General features: G+C 32.2%; 1 protein-coding gene across 1 annotated transcript; it reads right to left on the bottom strand.

The window, feature by feature from the left end:
• Positions 1-4,085: 4,085 nt before the first annotated feature.
• LOC110721683 lies at positions 4,086-6,530 on the bottom strand. The gene is made up of 4 exons (XM_021900884.1): positions 6,215-6,530; positions 5,710-5,812; positions 4,761-4,922; positions 4,086-4,641 (listed from the first exon to the last, which is right to left on the bottom strand). The coding sequence occupies exons 1-4, from the start codon at positions 6,490-6,492 to the stop codon at positions 4,507-4,509; spliced, it is 678 nt and encodes a 225-aa protein (XP_021756576.1). The 5' UTR covers positions 6,493-6,530; the 3' UTR covers positions 4,086-4,506.
• Positions 6,531-11,236: the final 4,706 nt, after the last annotated feature.

The following is an 11,236-nucleotide window of genomic DNA, read 5'->3' as shown; positions in this document are numbered from 1 at the left end:
GGGGTTACTTGAGGGGTTACTCGGTCAGGGTTTACTCTAGGGGTTCGGTCATGGATTACTCGAGGGGTTACTCGGTCAGGAATAACTCAAGTAACCCCTGACCGAGTAACTTGAGTAACCCCAACAACTCGAGTAACCCCTGACCGAGTAACTCGAGTAATCCCTGACTGAGAAACTCGAGTAAGCTCGGCAACTCGAGTAACCCCTGACCGAGTAACTCGAGCAACCCCTGCCGCACGGTATAACAAGGCTGCATAGAAAAAATTGTGATTATGGATAAATGGGAAGGAAATATTATTATAATATTTTAAATATTCATTAACGATTTGATCAAGTAAACAAAAATGTAAAACAAAAATGATTTGGAGGGAAAATAACAGCACCAGGAAATGACACGTGTCATTCCTGGTGTCTATTTTAGTATTATGTTATTGATTTATAGGGTCATACCGAGAAAAGAAAAATGGCGTGGAAGTACAATTGGCCATGCTCAGACCAGTTTGACATGACACGAAAACGGTATGACCTAGAAAGACTGCTACAAGCCCGAGTGCCTAACATGGCATGAGAAGCTCGAGAAGCTAAGCACTTCGATAGGCCTTACTGCCGCAGGATGTGAACATTTAGAATTTGGTATAAAGCCAACATAAGCATGACGAGACAACCTTTGCGAGGTTGCACACTTGAATTATTTGCTAGTTTACCAAAAAAATTAAGAGGACCCGCTGTCACGAAACATAGAACGAAGGTGACAAGTATACAAATGCATGCGTAAGAATCAAAAATGTGACAAGAAGCACGTATCATTCGTAAGAAATTGTAACTATCCTACAGAAAAGAAAGAAAGCCTTGTGTTATGACTTATGAGTGATAAGTTTTTTATGTGTCGACTTATCATGGTCTTTTTAACACGATTTTGTAGTTATTTCCCCTCTTTAATCCCTTTTTAACTCCTTTTAGTACATAATTGTAGCTTTTGGTATTTTTGTCCCTCTCGTGTGTTTTCTCGTGTTTGTAAGTGCAAAGACAAATTGAGGACTTAGCCAAGGCAATGAAGAACTTTAGTGCAAGCAATGAACAACAGGAGCGGGCATGCATCCCCCAAGGAGAGGGCACTCCTCCTTCATGCTGACTTCCTGCCATCGAAGAATTTAAACAGGAGTGGGCGCGCACCTATGGAGGAGAGGGCGCTCCTCCCTGATCTTCAACATTCTACCAGACCCGGGAGCGGGTGCTCCTATGTGTAGAAGTGGGCGCTCCTACATGCAAACACGGTTTTCTTGACGGATTTTTCTATGTAATTTTCGAGGGTATAAATACCACCCTTGGCTTCATTTGTAAGGATCTTCTTCCCCTTTAGACTTCTTAGACTCTTAGTTTCTTAGAACTCTCATAATTAGCTTAGATCTTCTCATAACTCAATTATTATAATAGTTTAATTGAAGTTTGTGATCTTAATTTCAACAATTCCTCTCAACTTTGAAGCATCTTAAGTAATCTCTTTCCTTATCTCCTTTTATTTTTGTTTTTTATTTACTTTGAAGGGCTAATTTCTCTCTTAACCTTGCTTAATTGTTGTTGCATGTTCAATCTACTTTGTTCTTACTACTTCTCTCAACTTGTTAGATTAATGTTGAACTTAGATATTGTTGAATTGTTAGGATGTTGAACACCATATTTAGTGAGTAGATTCTTAGCTAGGGGTTGGGTAAAGACCCAACCAAGCCATGGGTTGATTAATATTTGTGCTTGCATGTTCACTTTGGGTTGATGATTGATTGTTAAAGAATTGGCTAATTGCATGTGTAATTGGATGGCCACTTATTGCACATGTATTCACTTCTATGCGTGCATTGAAAGATGAGGTCTAGTTGTAATCCTTCTCATGTATGATTATGCTATATTCCTCTTGATTACGGTTCCTTGTTTGGATAATGTAATAGTCTTAGTTGCAATAATTAGGTGAGAAATCCCCAATTACTTTTGCCTTAATGCTTTCTTGAACCGATCAAAAGACCGACAAACCCGAGTTAGTAGTCTACTTTCTATCTATCATTAAGACTTGGTTAGCCTATCTTGTTAGTTGAGTTTGGTTTAGGCATGCTTAGTGTTGTGGCTTCGAAAGAAGACAATGTTGAGTGTTCTTTCTATCACCCAATTTGTGTTCATGTTTACCTATTGTATTGATCTATTGATTTGGTTGGTGTCGATTCCCATTTCCCCCTAGTGTGTGTCTCCATAGTAGTTAAGTAATCAAAACCCTAATCTTGTGACCCAATTAGCTTACAACCGTTTCATAATCTTGGTGCACTCATACCCATCCCCTGTGGATACGATCCTTTACTTACCCTAAACTTGTCTTAGGTTGGTTTAGGTAGAAATATTGTTTGGCCTTAGGGTGATCGACCAACAACCGAATTTATCATTCTGCCAATGAGTTATGAACTCATGATACATTTCATCTAAAAAGTCATGGTGAGTTTCATCTAAATACTTGGTTTAAAAAAAAAAAAAATCCGATCCATATAATTCTTATTCGAATATCTAATTTAGGTTATGTTGATTTTATTAAACTATCTAGTTAATTCGATACGAACCCCTAAAATTGAGAGAAAAGCTCTAATCAACTAAATTATTTCTCAATCTCACTACTCTAACTATTATGATTCATAAAGTCATTTGAAATTACACACTTCAAAAAATATTGACGTTATTGAGTAAAATTCATTGGTCTAGATAAATTTTGGCTTAAAGGGCACATAATGTAGGTAAGAAAATTGAAAAACTTAACATATGACTTGGTGAGTGGAGTGAGCGGATGTAAATTTTTTTTTTTTTTTGTTTTTTGGGACAAGGAGTCACTTTAATCCACTGGTATAATTAAACACGATAATCAGACTATATATAGACTTAGCTAACTAGACTTTGTAATGAAAACTAGTTACAACTAATTGTAAACTCTAGGATAAAATTAAAAATTCAGCGCAAATTGTGAAGGTCTCTATTTGGAAAGATGCGAACACATCGAAAATCATTGATTGTGTCAAGCTTGAAGCAGTGGAGTGTGAGTTATGCGGTGTAGTGTGAGTTATGCCAAATTTGCAAAATAGTTAAAGTTATGATTGTAAAGTTATGTTAAATTCTATTATTCTTTCCGTGTGTGTATATATATATATATATATATATATATATATATATATATATATATATATAATTGAATTTATGTGTCACCTAATTTGATTAATATATTATTCCGTAAATCTCAAAAGGGTCAATTATTATATACTGAAAATTACATTATATAATATGGACAGTTAAAGAAAAATCAATTGCTTAAAATTACTTATTTTGCATATGGATACAAATCATACAATCCTAACCATATTCATGATTGTTCATTTATAGAGTCTAATAATCTTATACCCATATAAACTTCAATTCCCTATTTATCTACAACTTTTCTTAGTCTCCATTAGACATGTGGAAAAGAAAGAGACTAGTAGCACATCAATAAGCAAATGATTTAAACATGCATCAATATGTTTTTTTTCCATCTTGATACAAACATTAATCTTTAGTAATGGAGAACCACCACCAGGTTTTATCAGGTATAACATTGGAAGTGAGGTGGATCTCTCTAGTACTCCTTTAAATAGAAGTATTGAGGCAATTATTATGGTTGATGGCTCATCGAAAAAAGAAACTGAAAATGCAGGTTTTGGTTGGGCTTACTCCTTTGATGCCATACACTTTATGGATGGAGGAGGTGATTTTGGTAAGGCCCTTTCAGCTCTTCATGCAGAAATAATAGCTTGCTTAAAAGCAATCAAATGGGCAAGATCGAAGGGCTATCAACGTATTACAATTTTTTCAGATTCAGTAGCTCTAATCAATCTACTCCCAAAAAGGAGGGAAGTAAGACTACTATGGACAATCGGGGAGTTATTGAAGGAAGGTGCGACGTTAAACATTTGCACGATTTGGAAAGTTAGCAGGGACCAGATAACCAAAGCGCATAATATTGCGAATTTGTGTAGAAGTAACTTATTAAGTTTTCAGTTGTAGTTCTAGTTTAGTTGCTGTTGTAAAAAAAAAAAAAAAAAAACCAATCTTTGACCATATTCGTGATTGTTCTTTTGTAGTTCTAATCATCTTAAAAAATACTTCATATAACCTTCTCCTCGTACGTCAAGGATTTTAATTCTAAAATTCTTAACACGTTTTTTTAATCCAATCCTTTTAGATCAATTATGTACTTCATATTTGTTGGTTGAGACTATAAATCAATCACAAGAATTGTCCCACGATAGAGAAGATAAAGGATAAATAACGCACTTTTTTCAAATTTTAAATGTGAAATGTCCTAGTGCAAAGACCAGTGGTCTTTATTTACATAGTTCCTCCGCCACATTGCTATAGCTAATAGAAAGAAGATAATCTACACAAACATATACTCGTACGAATTAGATACTTGAAATACTAAGATTCCTAGTTCACTCATTCATCTTACTTCTTTGAACTAACCAGAGGATCAATAACCTTCCTCCATGCTTTGTAGTCTATAGCAGAGCCTTCATCAGGTAAAGCAAAGCCATTGACAATGAAAGATGGTGTTCCAATCACGCCCCGTGAACTAGCATACTGCCAGCAAGCATAGAGAGTTACAATGAGCGTTATATAGAAAACAAACTCTTAGACAGTTATTATGAATTTATGATCAACTAGAAAATTTCTAATGGGAACTATACTGGTTTATGTACCTTGAATGAAACTCTTGTTTTTTGATCAGTATTCGGATCATTGAGGCCAGATATTAAATCAGACTTGTATTCTTCACCTACGGTTTTTGTTACAAAGTCTACTATGTGATCAACGGCCTCATTTCTTGTCCAATTACTAGTCTTCTCGTTGTAAAATTGTTCCTGCATTACATATAGCATATAGGAAGTCTAAGTTAGCAGGAAACAGCAATTTAATTATGTATATTATCTCAAACCTAAAAGCACATTTCCAGTATGTATCAGAAATAATAAAGATGTCCATGTACGTATTTAGTGTCAAATGTCACCGAGTCTTGAAACCAAAGATTACATGATAAATAGCTGATAATAGGAAGAAAATGATGCGAAAGATTTGGTATATTTGGTAATCCAATTACTCATACAACCTTGATATATCTGGTATATATCTTCTACCACATAAGTAGTTAAGTACATAACTCAGAAAAAGGCTTAATTCATTAAATCAATTAGTCAAATATACTCCTAATATATTTGGTATATATTTGTATCTTTTATAGCCTAACTTATAGGCATGACATAAACGAGTTGTAACATTGCATAATATACGAGCAAAAAATACAGCTACAAGCTATGACAGAGTTTGAGAGTATCTTGGACTAATATTTACAGCCTAATAATATAGAATGATAGAAGATATGCCATATTAAAGTATACAAAATTTACACATGTACAATGCACAAATCCGCAAAAGTATTCATGAAATAAAAACCTGATAAATGTATAGAGATGCAGAGTATCAAAGCATACCCTAATGTAACCAATTCAAAAAAACACAACCAGCTGATGGTCAGTTAGCTTAGTTGGTTAAAGTCTCAAAAGTTGGTATTCGAGGAGAACAAATCCTGTCTACAACACTCTCCATTGTGGCAAATATTACACACAGCGCCAGCATGAATGAAGAATATACCTGACCCTTGAAGAAACTTTCCCATAAGGGAAATGTCGCAGATTTGTTCAATTCATTAACTACATGAATTGCCCGAGATGAAACATACGCGTTGTCATGGTACCTAAAATACATTTATAAGAAAAAAATTCAGTCAATTTAATTTGGAGTGTATCAACAAGCTAAGTATATGAACAAACAATCCACTTTTAATCTTACATGGTCTCCAAAGCATATTTTTGATAACATTAATTACAACAATTGAAAGTCCTATCAATCTCTAAATAAATTCAAACTTAGGATATGCAATATGAAAATATTATCTATAATCAGTTTATCAACTTTTTAAATAAATCATAACAATAAATATTTGAACTTGTAAGCCTTATCAATCGAATTTATTACGTATAAGACCTTTATCATAGAAACCTCATAAAGATATTGTAATATGAAATAGAGGAAGTAAATAATAAACACGAAAAATAAAAGCAAAGACTAATAAAGTAGAAATAATTTAGAGACATACGGAAGGGGAAAAGGATGAACAACAAGCGAAACTTTGGAGCCATAATGGTGAAGGGCATGTTTGAGAGGTGGCCAGGAGTCTCGAGTATCAGGGCAAAGTGGATCAAAGAAAGCTTCAATTAGAATTCTTTTTGGGTTGAATTTCCTTGGATTTCCATGCACAAATCCGTCGAAATTTGGAGGAATTACTTGCGCTTCAACTACCCATTTTAATTGAGAATGAACAAGAATAAATGAAATAAATGTGAACAATAAAACTGGGGAGTGTATTGCTAGCATTTTTACTTTGCTCTATTTGCACGCTTTTTGGCAAATGATATGATATAAAGAGAAAAGGATTGATGCTATTTATAGCCGGGAAATTTCATTGGATCTTGCTAACAAGCGCTCTGGGGCGTTAGATAAGGAATTAATATATTACTTAAAATAATATTAAGTTCGGAATGTAGGACAAAATCACGCGTCGATCGGTGTAATTATGTTAATTTTACTATAATATTTCCACATTAGTAATCTTATCTAACGCCCCGGATGCTCGTTCACTTTTGCCAATTTCAAAATGTGTATGTAAAGCAGTAAGGCCTATTCACTTCACCAAAATAAGATGAAGTGAACGGAGCCTTACAAATACGAATATAGTATGCATTAATGTATATATTCTCCATTCTTTTAAAAAAAAAGGAAAAAAAAAAAAAAAAAAAAAACTTCTCCATATATTATGAAAAGATATTATCGTGTAATTATGTTCGGTAAAAGGAAACTTATTATTGGTAGAAAAGTAATGTTCACCTTTATCTTTATAACTTTCATTTTTTTTTTAAGTTCTATCTTTTTAACTTTATACCGTAAAGATTGATAACTAAAGATCAGGAGAAATTCAAATAAGAAAATAATCTGAACTAATTTCTTGATTTTTGCCATTATTCCACAGTATCTAGTCATACTGTGTAGTACTATACGTAAATGCACCAAGTCTTATACTATCAATTTACCTTTTACAGCTTGTATTGACAACTAAATGATATATGTCAATCTATATCTTCCAAAAAAATAATAAAAAATAAATAAATATAATTGTCAGTATATTAATCTCCTTCTAATTAGTGTCCAAATTCAAGGCTCATTCTTTTGCAATGTTAATCATCATTATTTAAAAAAATAATAATAAAATAAATAAATAAATAAATAAAATTGTTAATAGAGTTATTTCCTAAATCTAATACCTATGTACTCTGTTTGTTTATTACTCCGTAAAAGACTTGTTTGGATCATAATTTTGAGACAAATGGGCCCGAGCCACATGGCCACATGGGTATTACATTTAAAGGAGGGAGATTTTTGAACTTGCAACTTAGCATACATATTATTTCTAGTTTTTATTTTTTTTTATTTTTTTTTTATCTTTTTTTTTTTTTAATATTGGTGAAATAATACACTATACACATTATTGTAATTGTTAATTGTTAATGAGATGAGTGGATTGTTTACAAGTTTGACAAATCTATTTCTAAGTTAATTAGATGAGTAATTGTTTACAAGTTTGACAAATCTTTTTTTTTTTTTTTTTTTTTGAAAAAGACAAATTTATTTCTATTTAAAAGTTTATTAACTGATCAGATATTTTTAACAGAAGAACAGATATATTATAAGATGGACATACACAAACTACTACTCCCTCTGTCCCTATTTTTTGCCCCATTTGATTGTGCGCAGTATTCAAGACGCGTCTTAAAACGTCTATATCTTTATTTCCATATACGTAAAAATTATAAAAACATGATATTAATAAAATATACAATGAGACGAATCTAACAAGACCATTCATGACTGTATTATCTTTTATAAATTAACGGTAAATTATGGTCAAAATTTTCAAAGTTTGACTCAAAAAATGGCAATGGAGCAAAAATAAAGGGACAGAGGGAGTAGAAAGAAAGAATGACACGCAGTAGAACAAAAGCTAAAACATGAAAAATATAGTAAAACTAGACAACACATTATAATGTACGAAGTATAAGACAGACACTAAGACCACTTTCAATGGTGGGCAAAAATAATGCTTGCCCAATATCTCTCTACCCACTTTCTCTCTAAACAAATCAGTTTTGCTCATGGGCAATTTTTTTTCACAATTTCTCTCCCAATGGTGAGCAAAAATAATGCTTGCCCACCACTCTCTCTCTTACTTTTTCAATACCCCACCATTACTTTCTCTCTCCTACACAACACTTCTTTATTTATTAATTTCATTTATATTTTAACAATATTACTCCAATTAAATAAATATTTTTTTAATAAATATTTATTTCAGAAATTACATTACAAAAATTATACCGTTGGCAACTCCACCATTCGTTCATTGACTGACGTCAGCTTTTTTTTTTTTTTTTTTCAAAAACCGCAGGTCAAAACGCTGCATTATGATCAAGGCTCTTCTTCCATGCACCATTAAACGGTGCGTTTAGTTGCCTTGTCCACTGAAATTTTTTTAATTCTCTCAGCAATATGTGGGGCCCACCGTAGCACTGTTCACTTGCATTTATGCCCAACTCTTGGGCATTTTAAGACATGCCCATGGGCATCTTATCCTTAGCCCACCATTGTAACCCATAAATTCACATGCTTGCCCACCAAAATGCCCATGAGCTAAAATAATGCCCACCATTGTGGGTGCTCTAAGGGCTTGTTTGATTCATCTTATTTTGCCTTATCCGATCTAGTTTGATCTTATTTGATTTGATTTAGTATAATCAAATCTGATTTAACTAAAGTTTGACCTTGTACAATAATTTATAGAGAAGAAATATATAAAGTGGGTTCTTGTTAGATTCGTATTAATATATATTTTATTAATATGTAATTTTCATATTTTGATCCGATTTAGTGTAGAATGCAACCACGATTATGGTTTAATGGCTTTGTAACTTATAGTGATGAAAAAATGGTTATTATGGATGAAATTAAAGGGATGGTACTCTAATTCTCGCAAGAATAGAAGGTATCTTCCTAGTCGCAACTAGAAGTTGATCACAATCAAACAAGCAACGCTCAAAGGATTAATTTCCAAGACAAATCTCTCTGTGTCAAATAAAGTTATAACCTAACGTCTTTATATAGACGAAGTTATTAAATATAGAATATTCCTAAGTAATAAAAATAAGATTATAAAACCAATTATTCTATCTTAGTTGTGAAACAAAGATCACAATAAGATCTACAATATCTTAACATAAAATTATAACTAACAAATAATTCTAAAACTCTAATAATCCTAATTTAATTATATACTCACATGTGGATCCAAAATTTGACGAACCAAATTGGATGAAATACTAGTTTTAATCTTAAAATCTGTAAAATTTTCTAAAAAAAAAAAAATCTTAATCTGTAAAATAATCCAAACCCAAAAATAATTAATCTTGAGTATCCACTTTGCTCTCGCATCATTTATTTTGAAATTAGAGATATTTAGCGATAAAGAAACCACACATAAAACGATGATCTAATCTAAACTTATTTTTTCTGATTAGATCTGATTTGAATTTATTTTTTCTAAAATAAGTAAAGATAAGGTGAGCTAAACATGGCCCAAGTTACACCAAAATAGACTAGCACCGATAAAAGAAAACATTGAATTAACTACTAGTTGTTGATTTGTAGCATGTCATACTTATAAGCTTCCAAAGCAAAAGGAATAACAAAGAGAGTTTCATGATAAGTGCCATAATTTATTCTTCATTGCATACATAGTTAATTGTACTGTCATATACATAAGAATTAATAGGTTTGTAGAGGATAGCCCATGGATTGGTCCAACACGCCCACAAGGCCCATGGGCTCATGCCATGCTTGGCCCATGGTGTTGCAATATCAATTTCGGCCCAACATGTAATATCCCATATTTTTGAGACGTATATTCTAATTAATTAATTAATTAATATTTTTTAAAAAGGGTATTTTAGTAATTTATTTTACTATTTAAATTTTGGAGTCAAAATGATATTATGAATTTTGGCGCCAAAAACATTTTAAAACTTAATTATTATTTTTGGATTTTAGGATAATATATATATATATATTGGATATTTTAAATAAGCAAAAACTATATTCTCTTAATTAATTAGCTAGGATTTTGGATTTTCTAAGTGTAGAAAATCTGATTTTCTTAGTTAAATTAATTAGTGATTAATTGGTTTTTTCTAATTAATTATTTTGTACAAAATATATTATTTACACAATCATTTTTATTCCTTAAAATCTAGCAAAATAATGCCTAAAAACCAATGAGGAGGTCCGAAAATATGAGCATATAAGGCTCAATATTTTCGGCCACCATGTGGTAATTTTGAGCAAATTATTTTGGTAATTTTGTATTTTAATCATCTTCCTTAATTTATATTATTTCCCTAATTCTTATATCCCACCTCATAAAGATTTGATCATCTTATTTATTTGCCTTAAAATCTTTCTTGATTATTCCCCAAGCAAAGCCATTTACCATTTAACATTTCATGACTATACACTTACCTTATGTCTTAATTGCTTAATCACCATAAAACTAAATTTTCCTTAATTCTTTAGCTCTCCTTTCCAAGTAATTCCTTAAACTAAATTTGCCATTTTTCTTCCTACATTTCTTACCTTAATTCTTGCATGATCTAACCTATAAATACCCCATGCATCAAAGCCAAAAACTCGAACCAAACCGAACCGGCCCAAAGCCATCTTTTATTTATGGCCTTTATACATAGAGGTGTTAGCCTTTGTTTGGCAAGCTTCTGTAAGTTTTCGAGATGAATAGATAAGGCGGAGCCACCTGAAGGAAGAGATCGACGGTCCCCTACAATCTTTCTAAAGCAAGAACCATTTCAATTTTTTCATGGGAAGATATTCTTAGTTCGCTTTCTTATTGAGGTAGTTCTATCATCATCTATTGCCGAAGGCTTACTATTTAGACTAAGAATTGAGCGTGCTGGCATGTCATCTTGTAAATCTTGCCCCAAGCTCTGCGCATTCTCGAAGA

This window comes from Chenopodium quinoa, unplaced genomic scaffold, assembly GCF_001683475.1.
Source record: "Chenopodium quinoa cultivar QQ74 unplaced genomic scaffold, ASM168347v1, whole genome shotgun sequence".
Taxonomy (NCBI): domain Eukaryota; kingdom Viridiplantae; phylum Streptophyta; class Magnoliopsida; order Caryophyllales; family Amaranthaceae; genus Chenopodium; species Chenopodium quinoa.
Note: the sequence above shows the minus strand (reverse complement) of the source record. Positions and strands in the feature narration are given on the sequence as shown.

What these genes read in the sequence shown, in the direction of transcription:
- LOC110721683 (XM_021900884.1), bottom strand. Translation starts at nt 6,492, where the DNA reads ATGCTAGCAATACACTCCCCAGTTTTATTGTTCACATTTATTTCATTT. An exon ending in AAAGTTTCTTCAAGGGTCAG is followed by an intron (nt 4,923 to 5,709) that starts GTATATTCTTCA and finishes TATGTAATGCAG; the next exon opens with GAACAATTTTACAACGAGAA. An exon ending in AAACAAGAGTTTCATTCAAG is followed by an intron (nt 4,642 to 4,760) that starts GTACATAAACCA and finishes GCTTGCTGGCAG; the next exon opens with TATGCTAGTTCACGGGGCGT.